Raw genomic sequence first — 27,248 nt, 5'->3', positions numbered from 1 at the left:
AAACAACTGAAAACAGTAAAACACGGTCGGATGAAGTGTTTTTGGCGTAGACAGAGAAACCAATTGGATTCTCCGTCTACGGTTTTTGGAGACAATATTTAATTATTAATGTATCAAAACTGGATTTTGCCCAAAGATAAAATGCAAAGCACGATAAAGGAGCTTTTGGATGCTTTAGGGTACAACATAATCAAATATTTAATTTTATACTCGAAGATAACAAATCGCGTTAATCGTTATTTTAAACGTTTTCAGGTGCAATTTAGAAGCTGATACAGTTTTGGACTACATACAAAATGATCCAAACTATGGAAATAGTACTCTTACACTTAAACATGCCAATGAATATGCCCAAAGACTGGCGTTAAAAGCTTCCAATGCTAAAATATTTTTGAAAAAATATGAAGATCTTAAGAGTCGAAAGTAAGATTTTATAATAATGGATAGTTTAATTTAAAATACGACGATACAACTAAGCAATTATCATATGTTTCAGTACTGACAATTTGGCGGATATTATAGCATTATTTTACAAATTGGTTTGCGAAGAAAAGAGGTCTAAGATGTCTAAACCAAAAGTTGCACCAAAGCCTGTTTTAGGTGATAATAAACATCAAATTACTAAAGAAGATTTACCACAGGTGATTTACTTCCCATATTGAATTTTACAAACATTACAAGATCTTGCAACTTTTATCTTGAGTTAATTTGGAAAACATTACACATTGTGGTTGTGGTGTTTATATTTTCCTTATAGTAACTTTGTCTGTCCCTTCTTTATGCCTAAACCATTGAATCAATGTTGATGAATTTTGTTACAAAATGCAAGCAATGCTGTGCATAACAGATAGTATTGTTATACATATACAGGAGATGCCTAAACCATTTAATCAATGTTGATGAATTTTGTTACAAAATGCAAGCAAAGCTGTGCATAACAGAAAGTATTGTTATATATACAGGAGATAAGATGATGGACAGATTTTCAATGATATGTTGAATCCTTAATTGTGAATTTAAACCTTTAAAACCTACATTTTTATTTCTTAATTTCAGATAAAAGACAAACTACTGAAAGCTGTTGATGAAAGCAAAAAATTAGTGATGAAATCATTTGAAGAGAAGGAAATGAAACTTCGGCCTAACTGGTATAACAGCTTGGAATTGCCCAACTGGCAAAAGGATCACCCATCCATGTCTTGGGACTTTCCTAAGGAACCTCTACCTGTTATTGCTTCATTAGGTTTGAATAATGATCTACTATGATAAAACTGACTAGTTTTGCTCGGTTATACCTGCAGTGCTCCGCTCCTGTTGGTCTTAGCGTGATAATATATATCCTATAGCCTTCCTCAATAATGGGCTATCTAACACCAGACGAATTTTTCAAATCGGATCAGTAGTTCCTGAGATTAGCGCGTTCAAACAAACAAACTCTTCAGGTTTATAATATTAGTTTAGATGTATAGTCTACATAAATTGTCTCGCATTATACCTATATTAAGGTTTTTATACTAGTTACTGATTACTACTTACTTAGTTGTGAGTGTGTAATTGATTATATCTGATTAAACTAATTGTCTATGATACACATGATATTGGATGTTGTTTTATACCATTAAGGGCGGCCGTACACGGACTGCTTCAAGCGGTTGAGACTGACGGCTTGAAGCAGCGACCACTCGGTGAACTATAGACATTCATTCACCGCCGTACACATGACCGCTCGGGCCGTTGCGACCACTTCAAGCCGTCAACTGCATGATGAAATTTCATCGTGCCGTCGACAGCTCGCAAGCCGTCGTGAGGCATACACTGACTGCTCGAGCCGTTGACTGCGCTAGAGCCGTCGACAGCTCCCACCCCCCCCTGAAAATCAATGACTCGACTAGTCAAAAAAATCAACCGCTCGAGTGGTTGGTAGCGACGGCTCGAGTAGTCAACAATCGACGGCTCGAGCCGTCAACGACCGACCGCTCGAGCCGTCCGTGTACGGCGCTCAGCCGTTAACTGCTCGAGCGGTCCGTATACAGCCGCCCTTAGTCCATGTATAACACTATCTACCTATATACACAAGATCAGTTAATTTTTCATATTATATGCACAAAGCAATGTGATGAATATGTTGAAAAAAAAAAGTTTTATTTGTATATTTAGAATCAAATATCCATTAATTTTTATTCTACAGCTGGTATCCCAATTGCGTCACAGGAAAATATTATAATAGATGAACTGTTATATGTGTTCAGTGGAATCCCAGGCAATTATATAGTCCACCAGCCAGTTAAAGATATGTATGATCCTAGGCAGTTTATAATATCGGAAGACTTAGATGACGCATTGAAACAAATTGTTCAGCAAATGTTGCCAATAGCGTCCAATTATTCTATTGTGAGGAGATTCATTGAGCACTGTAATATGTGGTCTGGACAAGTTTTACATGCCTTGGTGGCCGCTATAGAAATCTTGTTAAAGGATTATTATGTGAGTAAATGTAGAATTTTTATACATAACTTTGTTCCATTATCTAATATCCTGAGTAAGAAGAAATTTGCTCTATGACAGGATATATACATAATTACTAAGACATAATAACTTCAGCTGTTTGTACCTCAGACACTTTCTTCAGAAATCAATATTCCTATTTGCAATATACCCTTAATCCATCAGTCCCCGGAATCACAGACACAATAGAAAATCTATTGTGTCGCGCCCCGATCGGGACGCTCGGTGGTCAATAGGTTAAATTGTAGTTTTAAAGTCAGATTATTTTTTTTAAGTTGTCCTGCAACTTAAAAAATTGTTTTATGATTATGATGAACTATGAATATATTATGATAACATGATTTGTTGAAAAATTACTTATAAATATCATATTTTGGTGTTAATTTTCAGACCATGATTGCACAATTGGAGACTGAACACATGTCAGGGAGTTTAAATCTACAAAAGTTGTGGTATTTTGTTTTACCAACTATGCACACCATGCAAGTTTTAGCTGCTATTGTCACTAGTATTGGAAAGGTAATGGTTTGTCTCTTGGGCTTGTATTCAATATTAGTATGAACAATATTGAATACAACCCCAAGGATATAACTTTATTATGTCATGACTACAATTTTTTAATAATGTATATGAAAATGTGTGGCATATAAGATGAATACATATCCATGTTACTGATCACTTTTCTCTAAAAATTAAAGACTAGTTGCAAATCAGCATTTTTTTTCTTTTACAATAAAAATCAAACGCGTTTACAATAGAATGTCTCATGTGAGATTGGGGGATAGGGGAGGGGGTTAAATAAAATCTAACAAAATCTCATCAGGGGGGAGGGGGGGGTCAAGTTATTAATTGTATTTTTATGAGCTTCTAGAAGAAGTCTAATTGAATAAATAAATGTTTGAGTTTTGAGTTTATGTTCTATCCTTATAAATGTAAAACTTACAGAGTGAACTACGCGGCGGCGCAGTTCTGACAGTACTTCACGATAAAACGAACACGTTAATGGGAGATGCGCGTGCGCAGGAAATATCCTTGTTCCTCACGGAGCGAGCTTGCAGACCCTACCTCTGTATATTAGATCAATGGATACATAAAGGATCTATCACTGATCCATTCCAGGTAAATCCTATAGCCATATTCGATTCAATGAATCCTTACACATGCATGTTAAATATTTAAAAACCTTCAAAATTTATTTAAATTTTCAATTATATAGAATTATAAAAAAAAGAATAAATAATGTAAAGGTGAGTTAATCTACATATTGAAAGCCTGATATTTTTAAGACTTTACCATATACATATTTATTTTACAATTAAAATAGTTTATGTTAAACAGTACAACAATTTTACATTTTCTTTATATTTCAGGAATTTATGATAGAAGACAACGAGTTAATCAACAAGGAAGAGTTGCCTGTAGACTATTCAGCAGATTATTGGGAGAAAAGATACTGTATACAAAGAGATAGAGTTCCCAAGTTTCTTGAAAAGTTTACAGATATCATTTTGCGAACAGGGAAATATTTAAACGTTATTAGTCAGTGTGGTAAGTAGGGAAATAATGAACAGTTATTTTAGACCTAAAATAAACGAATATAATTACGGAAAAAAGTGTTGGGGACTTGGGGTCATTGTAACTAAGCAACTTGTTGTTTTTATAGGACATTTTTGCATAGGATACATTCAACCTGACTAAACTACTACTTCTACTAAAGAAAAATCATGTTCACCCTGTATTTATCACCCATACCAGTCATAGTTATTTATTTATAAAGAAAACAAAAATTTTACTTATAGGATTTGGTGTATTTTAAAAAAGGAAAAACACATCACAATATTTTGTCAAGCATTTTTAAGCTCGTGATACATATTACAAATATAAGTAACTTTAAATTCCAGATATTTACAATTAATAAAACCTTTTTTTGCCAGGTAAATCAATAACGAAAACAAATACTGAAGAAATAAAATACTCACTACGGGAACAAAACTACGGCGCAATCATTCAAAAGGCGTACGCGTTCGCGAGTAAATCTTTGCTCGAATTATTGCTAAAGGAGTATGATTTAATGGGACGTCTGAAATCTGTAAAGAATTATTTCCTCATGAGTCAAGGGGATTTTATTGTTCAATTCATGGATGCAACTGAACAAGAGCTGTCGAAGAAAATCGATGACATCATTCCGTCCAAGTTGGAGTCCCTTTTGGGACTTTGTTTGAGGTAAGAGTTTTGTTAAACATTTATTTTTTACTAATACTTTGTTAAAAAATTGTTACTAAAAATTGAGGGTGAAATTACTATGCTTTTTTCTTTCTTGATAAAATCTTTCTTACATTTGCTAATAACAAATACATATGATTGATATCATGATTTGAGCATGATGCGTAAATAATTAATTAGGCACATAAATCTTTAAATGTTTTATTATGTTTCTGTTATAACTACTATCCGAAATAATAAAATAGTAAAAAGATTATGTTATTTATTTAATTACTCTTAATTTCCAGTAAAATATTTTAAGCATATTATATGTTTTCATTATTCTTATAGATTGTCAGCTGCTAGTCACGATCCCTACAATGAAGACATGAGAGTGGAACTCTTGCCTTACGACTTACAATTTCAAATGTTCAAAATTCTTTCTATTGAAACTGAAGAAGAAAAAGGTATGAACATAAATTTTTTTTCTATGTAATTTAATATCAAAATTGCTTTTGAAAGGTTTTCGATATTCACGTGAAAAAAATATTCTTCATTCATTTTAGTGAAATTCAAACATTGTGAATGTAGGCCAAAATTCTACCTAATATTGTGCTAGAAAATAGAGCACAGTGACTCTACCATAATATCTATTGTCACTTAAATAATTCTAGTATATAAATTAAATTATTATATTTACTGTCTATGCTAATTATTTTCTTACAGAATACAAACAGAACAAAGATTGTCCACCATTAACAGGCATAGAGATTTTCTCATTTGGTATGGAAGTGAAATGGCCAGTATCTTTAATACTGAACCACAAAGCCATTGCTTGCTATCAGATGATATTCAGACATTTGTTTTACTGCAAGCATGTGGAAAGGCTATTGTGCCGGTAAGTTTCTTATTTTTAAAATGATTCGTAGCTATAGTAGCAAGAATAAGAGTCTTTAGTAAAAGTATATTTATTTTTTATTTATTATTCAGCCATGGCTGTCAGCTGTCCCACTGCTGCGCAAAGGCCTTTCTTCCGTTTATTTTATATCTCTGTATTAAAATGAAACCAGAGCTAACTTAAAAAAAGACTCTCTCAAAATTTGGCATGAGTATCTACAAATAAAAATGAGTCGGGTTTTCCTTCCTGACGCTATAACTCCAGAACGCACGAACCGATTTCCACGGTTTTGCATTCGTTGGAAAGGTCTCTGGCTCCGTGAGGTTTATAGCAAAGAAAAGGTGTCTCTGGTGGCGAAACGGAGTTCGCCCGGTTTGCTAGTTTTTCATAAACATTATCAGACTTTAGACATGAACAAAATATTTTCAACCCAATCTATATCGCGTTTATTTTTAAAACTGGCGGAGTTTTAACCAAACTTATTATCCTCCCCTTTTTAACCTTATTATGGTGCTCAGTATAACGAAACACGATGCAAGATTTTTACGTATTTTTGACGTGACAACGTCTTATAATTCGATAAAGCCGGCTGCACGCACGAAAAAACATGACTCATGCGGCGTTACCTCGCGCTCTGAGGCGTTCCATGTAAGGCTTGAAGTGCGAGCGAGAGCGCGGAACGAGCGACAAAGAAGCACAATCGGACGTTTTCACGTTTAACTATCGTCAGTAAACCGACTTTACAGACAACCAATTTTTTTTAATATGATTTAGTGCTGTGCGATTATTAGTAACGATCAAGTCTATTTATTAAAACATAGTCTCAACATACAGGGTGTGGCTATACAACAAGGTGGTGAAGCGTTTCTCGGAAGCACGCTTATACGCGGATGCGTTCGCGTTGCGCCAGCGCATGCTGAGCTGTATCCAACACTTGCAGTACTACATGTGCGTCGAGGTTATCGAACCGTCCTGGTGTCAGCTCATACAGAGCCTGGATAAGGTATGTTGATAGATATGTTAATGTTTTCATAGAAAGCGAATGCATTATTGACGTGATAACGTTTTTAAAATCGTTTTAGTCGGGTGACATGTTCAGAAAATTGTGTCACACCAAAACCTCACGAGCGCGATCGCAGGTATAACGAGAGAGAGACGGACCGATTTCCCGTCTCATCTCGAGTGCTGCCACCAATAAGACGTTATCACGTAAACATCTCGATCGTAAATCTACTTTACAAACAACCAATGTTTATTTCTTACTAGCTTTTCGCACGCAGCTTCGCCCGCGTAGTCAAAGGAAAACCCGCATATTTCCCGTCCCCGTGGGATTTTCAGGATAAAAACTATTCTATGAGTGTGTGCCAAATTCCATAAAAATCGGTTTAGAAATTTTTGCGTGAAGCAGTAACAAATAAACGAACATACAAACTTTGGTATTTATATTATTATATAGTAATTAATTAATGAGCAATATAATACTCATAGAAATCTAAATAACAAGACACATAGAAGGGCTATAATGTCATAATTCGTATGAAAACCGCTGTCGCCAAAATCAACACATTCAAACCGAAAGCTAAACAGTACACACAAGTAAACTATGCCTTTTATTGGACAGCTTGATTTTAGTGAAAACTAACTATCTATTAAATTAAGCTTTTGAATATGTATCCTAACGCACGAATTTACGGTTTATTTTAGAATAACATCCCTAAGTATATGAGACTTTTTGCTCCAATACGAACAAACGTGATAATAAGAATGGTCGACTGTGTCATTCATTGTTATTTCGATTACTATGGTGACACTCGTAATACTTGTAAATATTCTATAATTTTAAGGAAAAACGGCATTATTTCTAAAAAAATATATTTTCTGATGAAATATTATTCCTTTATAAATATAATTACAACTTGTGGAAGAATTTCCGCAATGGGAATTGCTGAAACACACCATGTATACACTCATACGTCTCCAGAGCAACTGAACAGTGACGAATGCACTGGTGATGTGCAAATCACCTGAGTGGCGACAAGGTCACGCACGCTTACGACTTCTAGTGTCTTGTTATTTAGATTTCTATGATAATACTAAATCCTACTATTCATTATATTCCATATTCCCGTAAAGTTTCATTCATATCCAATGTCTATATCCAAATGTCCAGTACTTTTTGACCCAATTTTTTTTTAACAAACATACAAGTCTCTTTATAATGGAAAGTATAGCGATGTATAAATTTAATTTATGTATATGATATATGTAAAATTTAAATATATCTAAGAACAAACAATAATTATACTTACTCCTTTTGTGAATGCTGTTGTTTTACAAATATATAAATGCAAAAAAGCCTTTACATCGCAATAGAGCGATTATATATTGTCAGGAGACTACATTTTGATATCTATTCTTCTTTTTACCCTGGTGAAATGAATGATGATTCCATTCCAAAAATTTAAATTCTTTAAAAAAATTATTAAGATTCTCCTTTTACATTTTGCTAATATTCTAGTATTCTATCCCTTTGTTAGTTTTTGTCCAAAGCTATCCATTTAACTAAGCCAGTAAACGTATTTGTAAATAAAACAAAAGAGGTATACTTTTAACTTTTAATATTAATTAGACAAACATAAAAAATGTTATACATTAATACAGGCAGCTTTCATACGTTACTTTATAAAAATAAATTAATAAAACTTAAAATTATTTTAGTTTGTTTGATTTGATGTAGATTGTTTAGTACTTATTTTCTAATGCTTGTAATACTTTTTTGAGAGTGCTTTCGATGTTTTCAATTTTTGCTCCACACTGCGAAAGCTTATCTTTTATTTCATCGAATTCAGAGACATATGTCCTTTTGCTTATGATTATTTTCGCATTTTTTACAATTTTACGATCTAATCTGTAAGTCTGACACCGCTCAAAACAACATTTTCCACCTTCTATATCTTCATAATCTTCTCCATACTTACCTAAACTCTCAGCGTGAGGTATTTCTATCTTGTTATCTTGGTTCGGTTTAACAATTATACGATATTTGGGCAAAAAGTTTGGAAATAAACTTATTCTCTTTGCAAACGGTTTCATGCACAGGGTTTTCGGAGTAATGACGTGTAAATGTTGTATAAATTGCGGGAACCAAGACCAGCACTTCAAAGGTTTCGTATAAGATTTTCCGATGAGAACGCTTTCGAAATAAGATATTAGCTTTACTCTTGAGATATGGCCAACTAATTCGGCGTCAGCTCTTATTTCTTGTGTATCACTAACTGCTAGACCATTTAACAAATTAAACAAAACAATTGGAACCATGAAAACGAAAACAATAAAAATTATATGACTTGTAACTGGGAATGTACTGAACTTAATTGAACCAGCATCAAATTCGCCGGTCAACATAACAATAGTCTTGAATAGGGATGTGCCTGGATCTTCAAAGAAATCGTCGTCTTCTTCGTCTTCAGCTGCGTTTGGATTCGGTGCTATTTGATCTTCCTCGACATCTTTTCTAAATAATGTATAAAAACTTAATGAAAATGCAATAATTAATATGCAATACCAGAGAAGAAATTTAAAGAAATTCCAGGATACTGTTTTTAACATTACAATGTTGGTTGATAAGGTTGGGAACTGACCAATGAGGAGGACAAGCTCAGCTGAAGAAAGTAAAATTGCAACTGCTGATAACTGTTGTTTTGTTGATTCTTGTGCAGAATCGTAACAAACTATCCAAGCAGTAACAAAAATTAATGCAATTTCCATCCAGTTTTCTATACTTTGTAAATATCTCGTAGGTGATACAAGTAATTGAAATAGTTCTCGGATTATTAGTAATATTAATCCGATTGATGCTCCTATGTGAGTGATAACGTTAAATGCTTCTATCGACTCCGGCTGCTTCTTTTCAACTCCGTAACCCAAAATAATGTAAAGCATTAAACATAACCATAATAGCGAATAAAATGTAATATTAGCATAGAACAAGCAGCTTATTCTTTGCCATTTTAAATAAAGAAAACTTGTAATGACAGGATGTTTTAACAATGGGCGAAGCTCTGCGTTTCTTGTCATGTATAAAAGTGCTTCGGTTTCAGGAGCTAAAATAGCATCAAACTGTTTATCAGTGTTATTGTTTGATTTATCCATCAAAGGTTTGCTTAATTCGTTTTCCAATGAATTGTTAGGATATACGAGAAAACTATATTTTACATGTATTTCGTAATTTTCATCGCTCGGGCGTTCTCCGTTTGTCGTAATGCATTCGTCTAAATAGGTTTCGAGAGTTTTAGCATTGATATCTGCCAATGGAGGTTCATCAAATTTGTTTCTTAGTCCCACACATGCTCCATTTCTCAATAAGTCTAAAACCGTCTCATTGTCACCATTTCGCGCCGCATAATGCAGAGCTGTATTGTATTTGATATCTTGATGATTTACATCCATATTTATTTTGGGATGTTTTAATAACATGTCCAAACAATTATTAAAATCTACTTTTGAACTTTTGGAACCAGAACGCATGCCTCTAATTGTAATCTGGAGAAGAGATTCACCGTTGACAGAATCAAATAAAGTGGATTCGTTTTCAATAAACATTTTCAAAATTCGATTGAAACCATTGTAACAAGCTATGGCTACTGGACGGCTAGTATTAGCCGAACATGTGGCATTAGGGTCAGCTCCATTATTTAATAATACCATAACTACTTTTTCAAACCCTTTATCAGTGGCTTGTTGTAGCATAGTATTTATGCCGTTATTAGCTGCCAAAACTGATCGATGATCATTTTTCCTGACAAGTTTATTGAAGTCACGGATAAAATTGTCTTCCTCGTGTCTATTTAAATATGAAAATAATTTATCGGCATCTATGGCCTCAGCAATTTCAGATGTAGAGTTAAATCTCTCTACAAGATGCGGAAATGCTTCTTGTAAGTAATATCGAGCCGTTTTTCCACGAATATCTTTGTATGCGTCTAGATCGACAGGTTCTTTAGAATAATCCAAGATATATGTAATTACTCTTTCAAGGCCTTGTTTTGCTGCAGAATAAACCGGTGTTACTCCTCTCATGTCTGGAGAATTTGCATTGCATCCTGCCTTTAACAGTAGCTCAACCATATCTTCACACACAACTAAATCATTGTCTCGATCATCGTCCAAGTCTTGTATTTTCTTAATCGCCATGAGCAGAGCAGTGTTTCCTTTGCATTTTAGATTCACGTCAATTCTGTCATCATTCAAAAGTGCTGCCAGGGCGTCTTTATTTCCGCTTTCAACAGCGAAATGTATTGGTGCTGCGCCGTGAGTTTCATTTATCCGATTGACTTGCACTTCATGAGCTAATAGAAGTTTCACAAATTCTATTTTATTTGGTTCGGAAACAGCTAGCTCGAGGCATGTTTTATAATCAGGGTAAGGATAAACATATTCAAGATCAACTGCTCCATAGCCAACGAGTTTCTTGAAAGTAGCAAAATCATTACTGCGCAGAGCTGTTTTCAGTTGGGTTTGAGGATCACCCCCAAAGAGAGATCCACCTCGCGACAGCCGGTTGTTCATCTCGTAGGTATCGCGTGTCATTGCTTGTTACGAACTCGCATCTGAAAAGATAATTTAACAAATTAGAAATTGGCTCAATTTAAACAATAAAACTCTTGGGTGTTATTATTTTTGTCCAAATACGGCGTGACAAGCGATTGCCATTATTCAATTAGAGTAAATTGTTATTTCGAAAGACGTTATTTATCTCACCATATGGTACTTCTAAGGGATAATAAGTCGATTTGTATGTTGCGTTTAATTCGTAAGACGATTTGTACTGTACTGAATGTGTAAATTTAATTAACAGGGCTAAGCGCTAGTGCAAACGATCGTGTGAAACTTTTGGTGATTGGCACAAAAAGCTATATTGTAACGGATCACCACTGATTGATAACTATTGTTTTAGTTAATATACTCAATTGGCTTTTAGTAAAAAATAACTATAGACAACAATAAAAATTATACCGGTAAGATTATAGCTGTAGCGTTTATTTTAATATTACGTAGCTGTAGGTAACAACTAACAAGTAGTCATTCGATAATTGTCTTAAAAAATTGCTGTTCAAGTTTAGAGTTTGTAAATTAATGCAGTAAATGTAAAAACATAATGAATTTTCAACTCTATAAATGTTAATGAGCTTATTCGATATGGACCGTCGAAAGCTATAATGAAGGGGCAATTATTCCAAAATTCTATTACCGCACGTGCTGCTAACTTATGAGATGTTAGTAATTATTCTGATTTGCACTCTTCATCATTAATAATCGTAAACTCACATTTCCCGCTAAAATGAGTCTTATTGTGTTTGTGCTTGGTAACTTTTTATTTTAATTTGATAGCGTTCAATTAAGAGATAGGCATAGCGGAACGTTTGTTCGTCGAATTCAACTTCGAGTTTCATTATGTTCTGTCTGTAAATTTGTATATTGAATACCCGCATATTGTTCCGAGTTTCATGATCGTGCCGCACTATATCGGTCGATGGCATACTTGTCTCTTCGGTCGAGGGTCGAGCGCCGTTCGGGTTGAACCATTGTTTCGTATAAAGTATATTTCATCCTTAGCTTTACATATTAAGTAAACGAATTTTATTTTAACGCAATCACAATGGAATCGAATATGGAATCTCCTTTTCAATTTTAAAACATTACCCAAATAACATAACAAGACTTTATATATTTTTTTCCATTCATCATTAATTAATGCAACTTTTTTTTATACAATGCGCTTAAATTTAATGTGTTTTATCTGAATTATGAATATTATATTAATGTTTCACTTCCTTTCCTAAATTAGTTTAAAATCCTTGGGTGTATTTAACTAGGTATCTGGCAAAAAAAAAGCAGACATATCATCACGTCGAATAAAATAATCAGAAGCCGTGTATCTACTATCTAATACCTGTAGGAAATAGAAATAATTATGTATTTTATTCCTTTATACATATTCTACGATTGCGTCATTGGTACAGATCATCTCAACTAATAATCTCGTTATACGCATTACATAAACGTAAACATAGCAGTTTTAATGAGTCATAAACAAATATTTCACTTATCCAGTAGACCACTTTGCGATTAAAAATAATTATCGTTTTTACATTGATTAAATATTTATGTTTTTACTTCATACATATATACAGATAAGATTAATTATTGAGACTTTAGAGGAACGCACGTATTTTGTGACTGTACTAGAGAAAAATTTCCCTGTGATTTTTCTAGGTCGACTTTCTGTTGCCCGAACGTTATGTTAATTTTTTTAGACAATTATTTTATTAATATAATTTTTAATAATAACATTAACATATTATATTACATTTCCTACCCGACTATGTTAAGTAACTTCCGCTATGTTGTTTGCAGTTCTTAACTCTATAGAAAAATATATAATATGCGTTTATCATGCATCTTGTTACACGTATGCTAAACCAATGCGTTATATGATATCCTGTTATGTTCGTATTACCTACAACCCGAGCTAATAAAAGGAAGTGTATCATTCATTGTCAGCGATGACCTTTTTTATTTTGTCGCTTATGTGTAAAGTTATTTGAAAAATATTTGATACTGACGTTAAAAATAATTACAGAAAGGAAAACAATAAAGGGGTAAAGACTTTACTTGGTGATGTATCGCTGTAGATATTAAAAGTAAAATTGTTAATGCGTTTGTTTATACATCTAACATAGCCTTTTTCCTATGACAAGTTACACATACATTTTTATAGGATGAATCTTAGAATTATCGGCTTCATATTCGAACGAACTGTTAAACAATTTTTTTTTCAATAGATTTCTTTTACGTTTTACATAACAGTACCTATAGAATATCTACCGAAATCCAGCTTCACCGCTTGTTTATGTTCATCCATTGGAACGGCGCACTGAGATACCCCATATGTTCCAACGTACCGGCTAAATGTGTTACAATGGATTTTGCGTCCGCTTTCGCCAGATAAAAATTCTATTGTGCTGTACACCTGTTTACAATCGAACTGAGGCATTTATAACCGCGGTGATTTATTGTCGAGCTGATCTCAAACTTTATTTCCGAGTAGTGGTAGTGAATTGTTAAGCACTTTCTTGTCGTATCGATGTATTGCGTAGTTAGATTTAGTTTGATTTTTATCACAAAATTCATTGTTAACGCTCGTACTTAGGTAGTTGAAGTAAGATGAACTCTTGAAAAATAGAGTTATTTTTGGTGAAGATCTTATGGCCTATAAGCCTTAAGTTATTTTCATAGTCAATAAAAATCTGTCAAATTAAACTATTTTAAATACAATCTACTAATAAGTACTTCGTGTTATATTAATATGTTTGCTCTCATAAATGCAGTGACCGATTAATAAAAATATCTGCTAACATTAGCAACGAGATATGGTTTTGAACGGGTACATATTTGAACGAGGCGATATCTTATGGATTAAATGCAGTAAATGTTTAATCAACGCAGTTGCTATGTTTTGAATTTAAACAGTACCAAAAGATTTTCACACTTTAAAATATTTATGTTCTTAAGTAATTTATTATTATCAGTACAAAATATAAATAAGTCGCTCTCCCTATGTCGTCTGTATGCTTAGATCTTTAAAATTACGAAACTGATTTTGATGTTGTTTGTAAATAGATAGAGTGATTCAGGAGAAAGGTTTTAGTACATATCAAGTTTTCTACAAAGCTTGCGAAGCCGCGTGCAGAAAGCTCCTTAATCGACGCGACTTTCAACTTTTTTTCATTCGAACAGTTTTGATTTAACGAACACTTTTGAATGAATTTCGAATGATTTTTGTGTTCTGCACCATCCACCTCATCATAAAACGTAATTTCTCATAATCCTCGACTAAAGGTTGCCTGGAAGAGATCGCTGCTTTAGCGATAAGGCCGCCTTTTTGTACGTGTTTGTTTGTATGTGTTTTTTTTTTGTGTTGTTTCCTTGTCCTTGGTGCAAATAAAGTATTTTCATTCATTCATTCATTCATTCATTCATTCATTCATTCATTCATTCACTTTTAAAAGTATTAATTAATACCTACCTAATCCATGACTTTTGCGTTGAAATGCAAATTAGCTAAAGCTTACAATGAAAATTACTTATGCATACATCTATCGGCAAAGACGATCGCCTCTGTTTGCACCTTATGTTTATTTTTAGTGTCGCGATATTTGATTCATATAAAGCTAACAGCGGTTTCTAACTCAGATTTTAAACAATATATATTTTTTATATTGGGATTATTCTCTTTTATTTTAATGTTCTATATTATAGTATAGTCTAGTAAGGTTGCAGTTCCTGATTGTAATTTTAATAGTGAAGTACATTTTTATATGAGTTAAAATTGACACCCTTTTCAAAAATTAAAAAATACAGACAGTTATCAATCTTTAAATATGATGGAAAGGTCACTCACTAACAACTCTATTACCGGTTTTACCACATTTCTCAATAATATATAATATATGTGGAATTTATCTAGATTCGTGAAGAATTCATATTATAGTATTATCATATTATCCAGATGAACAGTTAAAATATAGAAGTACTGCTTTTGCACACGGATTCATTCCAGGTGTAAAACCGAGCGCCACAGCTTGTATATGACTAAGAGATGCATGTTTTGAAAGCAGATATTATTTAATAGATTACCTTATTATGGTACCTAATATAACTCAAATTTTACAAAATAAAAAGATCAAAACAACTGAAGAGCGAGGAATTAATAGGAATTAATTAATAAATAATTAACAAAGATTTATCAAACTAAAAATTTTCTATAGGTACATTGAATAAGAGATAGAGCGAAACAACTTTCCACTTTAATTATTGTTGTTGCATCAATTATAGTTTCCGCTGTTCTAAACTGTATCTCGTAAGTCGTAACTAACTGTACAATCGTTTGGTCTTTATTTAAACCTTTATTATTATGGTCGAAGCTTTATCAAATAGGACATAGGGAAAATCTGATACCTATAAACAATATATTAATAGATAATTTATTAAAATAAAAAATCGTTACTCGATGCAATTAGGTCCAATGTCAAGTTTTTCAATTCGTATTGCAATAAATTGGATCTACCAAAACAATTTTAATGGATGAGGTAAAATACTTAGTTTATATCCAAATAACACTAATGTCCTCCTAGATTATTGTGGTTTGTGGTTTTCTAATTCTATTTTGTGTTTCGTCTAAGAGTCAAATTCTTCCTAAACAAATATCTATGTATAATATTATTTCCATGAAGAATTTTTCTAATCTTTATCTTACATAGTTTTATCCTGTGGTTTTATCTGTATTATCCCCAAGTAGCCGCCTACTTACGTATACGTATATTCAATAGCTGTAAATAACATCGGTTAAGAACGTCGGAAAATATTAATTATGGTAATTAGAATACTAAACTATCACACAAATTATTTTAACTACGAGTTTCTCTCGTAATTATAACGCTTAAAACTTGTTTTGGAAATTTCATAGAATTTTAGTCGTAGCGTAGCATATCCATGATGTGATCAACATATTCCCAGAAAATTGAATAGGCTCAATTTATAAATGTAATGGCAATCGATATTTTGTTTTTAAAACACCTCTACTATGAGTGTCTTGCGTTTGCTTTTTGTATTCATGGCTCCTTTATATTAAAAAGCTACGCACCGTCGAAAATTTATTACGCAAAGAAACACATCATAAATGAACAAAACCACAACACCTAATCGAAACGAAATTACGACCGGATATAATCTCTCCGAAGAATTTCAAATAACAATTACATTTAATAAGTCGAAACAAAAAAACATATGGTAAAAATAACCAAATTACCGCAGAGGCTCTCTCTACATCATCCGGTGCGTGTACAAGTAAAGACTTTAAAATAAAAGCCTTCCTATCCGTTCCGCACACATTACAATTTGGCCTCTCGTTACAACGCCAACGGTAGCTGACTTTTTGTCATCATTGTGCTTAATTTGTTTTGCCCTAAATACTATTGCTTCTACTTTCTATAGATAAACACGTCAACGAATCACTAAAGGGTACTTAAGCGCACTTTAAGGCTGCATGTCATTTATATTATTGTTATTTCGAAGCGAAATTATACGTATGATACGATTTCAGAATATGTGTTAGGAAAGTTATGTTTTATCTCCATGAACACCGTATCCATTAAAATTTAAAACTTATCTTTTTGAAAGATTTGCGTCATTGTTTCATTTTGTATCATTAATTTTTGATACCCAAAGTGATGAATGTTTATTTTGGAACCGATTCGTGCAATCGCATATGCCTGCTCCAGGTCGATTCTGCTGAACTCTCGAATCAAAGTACTTAATAGCCCATAAAGATTCATGCAAAATGTTGGATCATTTACGACACCCCGAAGTGCGATTAGTGTACTGTTTTGAATTTCTATTTCAGGCCGTTCGCGTTGGAGCGACGCGGACCCAGTTTTGTGATTAACAGTTTTTTACGAAGATCATTGCTACATTTAAACCTACTTTTTAGACGTTTTCCATTTATCGTTACGCACGGCGGATGCTCAACATTTCGACTTGCTCGTATATTCTCTTGTTGTATTGTTAACTGTTACGTTCTGCTTTAAAGCTTGGTTAAGTAATATTTTTAATCTGCGATAGCGTACTTCTGCGTTTAAAGTAGCTAAAATGGATGTCAAAGTGAGACAATACATATTATTAAGCCAAGTTGATTTAAAAATTATTATTCAATGCCAATGACACTTCCATATCTGGATACCATAGTAAAGTGATAAGTGTTTCGTAGCTATTTGTCCCCGTATGGGCTATCGTTTATTGGTTACTGTGCCGGAAATTTATAATGTATTCGTAAAATAATCGAGAGCGTATTTTGCGTTTGTCTGTGGTCCCTATTTGGTGTCACAAGGTATGTGGGTGAGGTGTAGTCATCGAACATCGGTCACAATTGCATCAATGTTTATTACTTACTGTGGTCATACCATAAACGATTTGCAAACACTTAATTCAAATGTGCCGTGTACTAAAATATTTTGAATCCATACTAATATTATAAATGCGAAAGTAACTCTGTCTGTCTGTCTGTTACTCAATCACGCCTAAACTACTGAACCAATTTGCATGAAATTTGGTATGGAGATATTTTGATACCCGAGAAAGGACAAAGGACAGGCTACCTTTTATTGCGAAAATGCGAAATATGTACCACGGGCGAAGCCGGGGCGGACCACTAGTATATGTATATGTTACAGTCAGAACTTAAGAATTTTGCAGTTAACAGTGGTTTTGACCGGTAAGTTGTGACTGTAACATATACAGAACAAAGAACTCTCATAGGAGCCCTGTGTCCCTGCAGTGATATTATATGGGCTGATGATGCAGTGGTCCGCCCCGGATTTGTCCACGGTACATAATATACAGCCAGCACTCAGACATCACATCCAACCGTGAAAGAATACTTGAAATTCCTTAGTTCGTTTAGATTATCTCGTTCAAAGAAACTATTCAGTTTTATGTTATAATTGAATTTAATGTTACATATTATAGTATACAGAGTACCCGAAAATTTGTGAAATGCAAGAAGAAAGTGAGATAAATCTTAACACTTAATTAAAGATTGTGGTACTTAAACAAATGCTTTTTCAACTCATGTTTATGAGAAATTTATTGATTCCTCGGTTCAAGGTGCTTACGAAATCTGTTGACACGTCTACTTTATTGCATACGTTTTAAGAATATTCAAAGAAAACAAACGCATATTAAGCAAATCCTATTCGTTACGCGGAATAGTAAAGCGCGTTTTATACATAATTTACAAATTAAACTGCACAAACGGGTTCCAACTTCCAGTGGTCAGTTATGCGCTAACCGTGAGAAAACATCGACCTATTCCTATGATATAATGATGTACTCAGATTATTGCTCGAATCAAATCGATTACTTTCCAATGCAGTAGAGCACCTTTTATGTCAGGTCGTGTCCATCATATGTATAGTTCCGTTCTTTTGTTGATGCAAATTGGTTGAGTGATTTGAATATGTATTTTAATATCCGAAACCAGGCTATTATAAAACTTTTAGCATAATGTTCTTTACTGTTATTAAAGCGATAGTTTAAATTATGTTAAATCTGCAACTCGTAATGATTCAATCTTCAGTTATCTAAATCGATAATAAGTAGACAAGGTTGTCTATTTTTTGTCCAATTGCAATTTGCAAAGTTCAGTCTCTAAAATGCAGTTGCAAACGCAATATCCTAACGCTAAGAAACAGTCGGTAAATCAATACCTTTTACCACACTGAGGCTAACCAGTTACAAGAACTTGACTTGATGGAAACACGACGTATATTTGATACTAACGAATGCATTGTCTGTAGTTTTAAACATTGACAGGATGTGTGGGAATATGACTATGTCGGACTCGCGCTTTATCAATTACCCCGCCTCATCCCAGTCTCGGGCCCGTATGTCCTGCATCATCATAAATGTAATGACGTCATCTTCGTCGACCTTGTTCGAGGGCTCAGTCAACACATGTATTGCTCCCAGTTCAATATTTACACCCACATATGTTAATGTCGTTGCCCAAGCTGGTAACCTTTATATTGGATTACGTTATTGTAAGGGATATGCAATTTTAGTGTTTGCGCGCAATCATCAAATAACGCTTGTTTGACTCTTTGGGCAGTATGAAAGACACAGGCGAAGGAAAAAAAACATGTACTTTGTACCAATGGTAAAAACATGATTTACCCTATAACACTCTACCTAATCCCCAAAACATTGGCAGAAGTTTTCTGTTTAAAAATATTAACACAACCATAGTTTTTATGAGTAATATGATAAAATCAAAGATAATCCTTTTAATTAACTAAAAAAAATTGCGTATATGTACATCGCTTTACATAAAAACGCAATTTGTTTGTTTATGTAAATTTCTTCGTTATTTAAAAAGGTGATCATATCGGGATAAAGTAAACCCACCTGAATATATTCACTAGAAAACACTGAAAACACACAGAATCACAATCACTCGTTCAACTTCGCTCACTGACTTTGTCCGCAATTGGTTCGCATGTCGTGCGGCCGCGCCACTCAGCCTCTGGTGTAGAGTGAGGAGTGAGGAGGCGCGCGCGCAGCCAATGAGTAGGCGCTCCAACTTGCTGATCCTGCGCTAATGGCAAACCCAATTACATCTATTGCCCTACTACGCTCGCTCCTTATATTATTATTATTACATTTACACCCGATGTTTTTGTTTACTTATATGTGCATTTTGATATCGGAATGCGATGCAACCAATGTGAATGAAATACAATGACTGGAAACACGATACGACGTACCATGAAATGGTTCTTACAACAGATTGAAACGTCAAATGAATATCGATGTTTTTGTTATGCGGCAGATCACAATGCATTTTTTAACAAAATTTTGCAATTGTGTTTTTTCAGTGGGCGGAGCGGTTTTTTACTTATTGTAGGCGTTGCTTTTATTCCTACGTCACAAGGCTACATTACTCATTGCTTTAGCAGACAAACGTTTCTTGTTTTGTGTTCGTACTGTATTTAAGACTTTATTCTTTTATTTTACTGTCTGAAAAGATCGAAAACATTCTTAATAAAACTGATTCTATTGCGTCAGTATCATTAATCCGTTATTTGATAGGCTTGACCACTAATGACTCATTTTGCCGAAGTGCATTAGGGGCCTTATCAGTAATGCTCCTTAATAAGGCATCATAACGCACAGGTTGCATTTGCCTAATGAATGAGATCTTCGAAGAAAAACTTACTCGAATTTAGAGTTAAGTAATTATATATCCATGTACAAATTATGTATAACAATAAATATTATAGGCAGGGTATTAACGGATTTCACATTAAAATTAAATGTGTACCTTAAAATTTTACAAGTATGAAATACTTGCATCTTGTGAAACTAGTTTGATTAGGCTTTACATGCGTGGTACCCGATAAAAAGTAGCCCATGTATTTATCTAGACTATAATCTATCTCTGTACCGAAATTCCTACTCATCTGATCAGCAGTTTTTGCTTTAAAAGAGTAACAAACATACTTTTAACAAACCTTCCCCTTATATATTTTATAACGATAACGCAAAAGGCGGTTCTATCTTCCTAGTTCTGACTCAAAAATTAAAAGTTTTCGTATCAAACTTAAAACCCTAAGCTAATCTCAACATATATGATTATGATTTCCAGGTGAACAACGTGGACGAAGTGCTCGAGCGTCACAACGACTTCCTAGAGTCATGTCTTGGCGACTGCATGCTGATGAGCCCACAGCTCTTGAAGGCTGTCACCACACTCTGCCTGGTTTGCGTACAATTCTGCACATTCATACAGGTATAACGCATATAAATATAGTATACAGGTATTATTGCATGAGTTTATTTATATGGTGATTATTGTTGTTCAAATTTGGGGGATACGCATAGAGTATGTCATATTATATCTGCGATAATTTGTTATAAAAATGTTGAAATGACTTAAATATTGTAAAAAAAGGTTCAATCAAATATCATTAGGAGGGAAGGTTTTGGAAAAAGGTTTTTATATGTCTTAGTATTAAGTACCTATTCTTTGAAATATTAAATTAAATGGTATTGCATGATATGGTTATAATTTTTACGTTAATTAATTCGTGTATGTTATAACAAGCTTGCATTTATTATAATTTCCAACGTAGGGAAACATTATTGGCAGAGGTGATGATGATGTTTTAATATACATAATTACTATATTTATAACTCATTAATATATTATATGTAAAGCAATATCTTATTTGGAGAAAATCTTTCTACAGGTGTAACACAAAATTGTGATGTAAATACAAAGATCAATTATTTTAATTTTTGCTTTCTATTTCTAGTTTTCAACTCTCTCCTTCTTTATTTATACTATCTTAGTGACCATTTCTTCTATTTATCTGTGTTAGATTCTATAATATGTAGTTGGTGATACTCATTACTATGATCTAAAAGAGAAGATTATATTAGAAAAATGTTGTGTGGTTTTATGAAACCACGGTAAAAGTGAAACTGTTCGAACGGTTCCGAACACTGCTTTGTGTAGCGCATGTCGCGTGACGGTCGGCTGCCGAGTAGGTATACCTACTTACAGTAGCGATACACGCGACATGCGATACACAGACCAAAAAGTTTGAGACGATGTAATAAAAGTTTCACTTTAAAAATGAGTGTCACCTGATGTCCAATATGGTAATTAAACACTATACTTATGTATTTAAAATGTTTATATACAGGATATTTAAAATAAATGTTAGTTTATTGTAAAAAAATAAGTTAATGAGTAAAACCAACTATATCTTATATACCGTGTCAAAACTAGATGCTTCTTATGGCTCAGAATTAAATATAATTTATTTTATTTTGTATCTTTTAACGCTACCAAAACACTTTAATTGGCTAAGGAGATGCACAAGTACTTCGTGGACGCTGAGCTTAACAGTATGCTTGGATCGACGTATGACAATACAGAGTATAGTGAGGTATATATACATACAAGCAGTGTTATCGTGTATGCACCCGCGTTGTTAATTCCACGTACGCACAGATCACGGTCATTTGTGTGAACACGACCTATATAATATATATTTTTTTATTGATAATACATTAAAGCATAATTTCGAATTCTGATGTTACGTTTTTAGAAGTCGGATTAATACAGTTAACGATTTTTAGCTGATACCGACATATAGAGTCAATTATATCCTAAAGTTTTTATTTTGTTTTTCTATTTACTTACTTATAATATTTGTAATCTTTTTTATGCGTCCGATGGCGTGGGCTAAAGCTTCAAATATTTAAAAGCTATTTAGGTACATATTTTTTTGCTGAATAAAACAATTGGTACATTTGTTTCCCCCTCTAGGAGTCCAGTTATTATTTTTAATTTAACATCCAATTTTTATAGGTGTTATCATCAGTAGTTTATACTCAATTGCTTCTTATCGATGATATATCTTATTATATATAAATCTCGTGTCACAATGTTTGTCCTCAATGGACTCCTAAACCACTTAACCGATTATAATAAAATTCGCACACCATGTGCAGTTCGATCCAACTTGAGAGATAGGATAGTTTAAACATGTAGGTACCACGGGCGAAGCCGGGGCGGACCGCTAGTATTTTATATAATTTAAAAGATTAGGAATTTTTTTTTTACTTTTTTTATTCATAAATCTAGGCCGTGATCACACTAAGTATTGTAACAAAGTAATGTCTCCATGTAGTATTTGTGTGCAAAATCATTGATGTCGTCTTTTATTTTTTCATGACTCTTCTTTTCTTAGAACTGCGCGGTAAGTGTCCATTTGTTTATGCGTTGTGTAACTTGTGTATGTAAATATTGTTATTTTTATATATTCTAATTTCTAACCCTTTTCACTTCAGCTCACGATTAGTAAAGTTGTATGTTGTATTCACGGTAGTTCTACATATACATTAATATATATAATTAATAATAATTAATAATCGCAATTATTTTGAATGTACATATGAATAAATGATTTCATCATCATCATATACATATATTTCATGGTTTGTGGAAACTAATATTAATTTTAATTAATAATTATAGTATAAGTATTGGTATAATTAAAAACTGGTAGGATAATATACATTGCTGAAGGGCTCTGGATAAAACAGGGTCACTTAACTTCACTGATTGATATTTTATTACAAGTAAGTTATAAGTACATATTTGCAAGTTCAAGCAGTTTTGAAGATTTCTACTTTTAGACTTGTTTCTTTCATTTGAAGCTTGATCCTGAATGTTAAATTATCTTTTGATCCCTGTTCATAAGAACTGTACAGTTTTGCTAGTGGACAGCCGGTATGCAAGCTTAAGAATTTTTGTATTGAAACCCAGAAACGGTCATTTAATAAATAATTGGTCAACTAACAATACCTATGTGGCCCATCGCCCAGAGAAACTTTTCGAATTAAAAGTTGATAAACATCTTTAAAGGTAGCAAGCATAAGCTCATAATAATATTTTCTGGAAAATTACGCCTCTTACACATCTATAATACTTGATTGATAAAAAAAAAATATCCTTGTACAATAAGTTTTTTACTTTATTGATAAAAAAATATTCTAATATAACAGACTACGGGCTGCGGCACAACAACCAGCGGCTCGGCTGATTCCTTCTCCCGTTCCGTGTCTCGCTACGGACTACGATTCACCGCGGCTTTGCTCTCGGTTCTAGCGATTATTGAGAGGATGGCTAGAGACAATAATACCAACAAACTGCTTAATATATCTGCCAGGTAAGTTTGGGTGATGGAATAGATTTGGTATTTAAGTGTACAAATTTAAACATTTATTTATAAAACAGGTTCTTCAGGAAGTGCTTAGAATACATACCTTTTAATTGATAGATATTCAATAATTTACATTTCAGGTCAAAATGTTGTTCATTGTTTGATGCATTTAAACTTAAGAATTAATTAATTTCAATTTGTCTTACCAGATAAAGGTTTTGACAGCTTTATTTTTATTGATTTGGGGCATTATTTTGATAAGTTAAAGTTTTATAAATTTAATTGCATAAACTAGGCTATAATATACAGATTACGGATCACACAAATCTTAATTATTAAAAAGTTTTTCAAATGAATGACCACCTCTTCCTTCCCACATCTTGGTACAGTGGTTAACGCGTGAGCGTAAACCTGAAGGATGCTGATTCAAATTCTCTTTTTGTTTCAGGTTAAACTTCAACACATACTACGTGAAAGAATTGGAGAAGTTTTGCGCGGACGATAAGTTTCTCGAGGGCGAAAAGAAAACATCTTCCTAGCGCCGCGCCCGGCGTGCGCGCCATCTTGTCACTTCTGTGTGATATTTTATTGTTCAACACCAAATATAGCACACGCACTATAAACTTTTATATAGGAAGACAATGAAAAATCCTGTAACTGTATTTTAATGGAAATGGTTATAGAAATCGTAGCTAACTGCCGGAGAATTTAATTGAAATTTTTCTTTGTGTAACTAAGTTTTCTATATACACGCATTATAAACTTTAATGACCAATATAATAATAACCATATAACTGGATTTGTGAATAGCAACTGACTATATTCACGTGTGAAAATTTATTAATGAACACCATTAATATATAGCACTTTGCACTATAAACTTTTGTAATCAATAGAATACCGATGATATAACTCGATTTGGAAAATGGGGACTGGTTGTATTCATGTGTGTTTAATGATGAACACCAAAAACTACTCAACTATAAAATGTTGAAAGCAATAGAATGACAACGATATTATTAGTATTCGTAGATGGAATACGATTGAAGTACTGTATGTGGAAATTTATTAATAAACACTAAAATTTAGCACTCGAAACATAAACTATGATGGCTTATAGAAATAAAATTAAATAATGAACACCAATTATTTATTACTAGCGCTATACACTATGATAATACTATTTGAACACAACAAGAAATATTTTTAATGTAGATATTGGCATATTAATTAAAAATATTGAAGATACACAATAATTGCCCTTTGGAAATAACTTGATTTATGTTGTAGTAATGTCCCACGTAAAATTTACTTGTATTGAAAATTTACAAATTAATCGATATTATCATTCAGAATCTCGTCGAAGCCACAAATATCTCTCCAAAATTACTCATAAATAAAATCTCAAGTATATGAATTGGAAGCTCGAATTTTTAAAGCATTTATATAGTTTTCTAGGTTATCTTTATTGGGGAGCACCATGACAATATTTTAAGGCAAAAAAATATTTTTTCTAAAGCAGCGCAAAATGCACTCAATTTGTAGTATTTTTTAGCTGGACATATTCTCAAAATATAGGATTAGATTGTCCAATAACATAAGATAGACATATACAATGATCTTATGATTTAAACATTGCCCTAAGCAATTTTAATTCACATTAATATTAATTCAAGTACAAAAATGTTAACAAAATTATGGTAGTTATATTTTTACACAAGTATTCCTCATTTGAGATTTCCGCTTTAAAGGTATATTTTTTGAAATAGATTATAGATATTGAAATCAAGGATAAACTTCCAAATAGATTATGTACACTGAATTTAATATTAACGAAGAAATTATCATAGTACTCAAATTCATTACTTAATAGGCTTTTTGAAAGTAGTTATTCCATTAGTTATAGAATATAATATGAAAACCGATATATTATATCAAGTAAAAAGCCGTCATTAAAAAGTACAATTATTTTTAATGCATGCAAATAGACTTAATATGGAACACAAATAATATACAAATAGACAATAGTAAAAGCAACTCCATTTTTATTTCTATCACAATCTGTATTGGATCTTAAAATTCAATATTCTATTTACATAGAGTATTTTAGAATATTTAGAATGCATGCCAATCAAATATGAAATCTAAAATAAGGGCCGCTCAAATTGTTTTATACCATTCATATATTGGCAGTTGACATCATGCCGTCTCACTTGCACTTATTGCGCATAGTTTATATTTTTCTAACATCATAATATATGAGTAGTCTTCATTTTAGATTGATTCTGTATTGGCATTTGTATTAGGTTAATGTTGTAATGTGTCGTTTTTGAATACATGTGTTGTGTAATTGAAGCTTCCGTGTTAGTGTTAAATTAAATAAAATATGTGTAAGGAGCGAAATCTGTGTCGATTTTAAAATTATAATTGTGATATTTTAAAACGTGTCATATAACTTAGCCATTAGATGTAAAAAGACAAAGTATTGGAACTGTTGTATTTATATTTTCGTGCCATTGTTATAATAAATATGGATTTAAAGTTGCCCAAGAATCTGTTATATTTTTTAACCATAATTGTGATGATATGTAACTGAATAACATAATTAATTTTTGTCACAAAGATAGCTGGTCACTGCTTAACATAGTAATGTTAGTTATTGGTATTAATAAACTGCTTTTTTATACATATTCTGTTTTATTTTTTAATCTCATCCCAAATCTATTTTATTCTCAACCCGTCCTTTAAATAGACACATATTTGTGGACATTTTACACCACACTATTTTATAACGATCTACGTAATGTCTTGAAATATTCAGATAAGTAATTAAAGCTGAAATTTATATCGAATACGTCTACGGTCCCTTGATGCTGTGAAAAAATCAAACATATAAGCCAACGCAATCAAAAGATACAGCCGTAATTGCTGAAAATTTTCGCAAATTTCGACATTCGCAAGGGAATCAAAACTCAAAACCTACAGGGTACTTCCCGTGAATTGAGAATCTTGGTACGAAGCAACATCTTAAAGCACAGATAGAGGAATAATTGCAAAAAATGAAAATTTTTAATTAAGTACATCATATAAAAAGTATCTTTAATAATTTTAAAGTTTCCTGTCTGTCAACACCCTTTTTCTCAGGAAAGCGTGGAGGTATCGGGCTGAAATTTGTATCGAATACTCAACTCTACCGTCCCATCAAAAGATACAGCCGTTTATGCTGCAAATTATTGCAAATTTCGATATTCGCATGGGAATCAAAATCTACACTGTACTTCCCGTAAACA

At 32.8% G+C, this 27,248-nt stretch overlaps 2 protein-coding genes across 3 annotated transcripts; one reads left to right on the top strand and one right to left on the bottom strand.

Annotated features, from left to right (window-relative positions):
* LOC149482202 (gamma-tubulin complex component 2-like) lies at positions 1-26,644 on the top strand. Of its 2 annotated transcripts, XM_089703956.1 has the most exons (17): positions 1-45; positions 90-179; positions 256-423; positions 497-641; positions 1,057-1,243; positions 2,189-2,484; positions 2,896-3,024; positions 3,451-3,624; positions 3,876-4,053; positions 4,440-4,728; positions 5,059-5,174; positions 5,434-5,605; positions 6,440-6,608; positions 20,868-21,011; positions 22,099-22,176; positions 23,801-23,964; positions 24,407-26,644. In XM_089703956.1, the coding sequence occupies exons 2-17, from the start codon at positions 109-111 to the stop codon at positions 24,495-24,497; spliced, it is 2,571 nt and encodes an 856-aa protein (XP_089560082.1). In that variant the 5' UTR covers positions 1-45; positions 90-108; the 3' UTR covers positions 24,498-26,644. The 2 variants fall into 2 exon arrangements, with proteins under 2 accessions (XP_089560082.1, XP_089560081.1); XM_089703955.1 differs by lacking the exon at positions 22,099-22,176.
* Positions 8,212-19,824, bottom strand: pain (transient receptor potential cation channel family member painless). Its single transcript, XM_089703954.1, has 2 exons — positions 19,628-19,824; positions 8,212-11,214 (listed from the first exon to the last, which is right to left on the bottom strand). Exon 2 carries the CDS (start codon positions 11,192-11,194, stop codon positions 8,348-8,350), a length of 2,847 nt encoding a protein of 948 aa, XP_089560080.1. The 5' UTR covers positions 11,195-11,214; positions 19,628-19,824; the 3' UTR covers positions 8,212-8,347.
* Positions 26,645-27,248: the final 604 nt, after the last annotated feature.

The sequence above is a fragment of the Colias philodice genome, chromosome 15, assembly GCF_061535455.1.
Source record: "Colias philodice isolate Cphi_HAF_F1 chromosome 15, ilColPhil1 Martin Lab GWU primary, whole genome shotgun sequence".
Classification (NCBI taxonomy): Eukaryota; Metazoa; Arthropoda; class Insecta; order Lepidoptera; family Pieridae; genus Colias; species Colias philodice.
Note: the sequence above shows the minus strand (reverse complement) of the source record. Positions and strands in the feature narration are given on the sequence as shown.

Bases quoted from the DNA above. Each gene is read 5' to 3' on its own strand.
- LOC149482202 (XM_089703956.1), top strand. From the start codon at position 109: ATGTATCAAAACTGGATTTTGCCCAAAGATAAAATGCAAAGCACGATA. The intron at 2,485-2,895 runs GTGAGTAAATGT...GTTAATTTTCAG, and splicing joins TCTTGTTAAAGGATTATTAT to ACCATGATTGCACAATTGGA. The intron at 4,054-4,439 runs GTAAGTAGGGAA...TTTTTTTGCCAG, and splicing joins AAACGTTATTAGTCAGTGTG to GTAAATCAATAACGAAAACA.
- pain (XM_089703954.1), bottom strand. From the start codon at position 11,194: ATGACACGCGATACCTACGAGATGAACAACCGGCTGTCGCGAGGTGGA.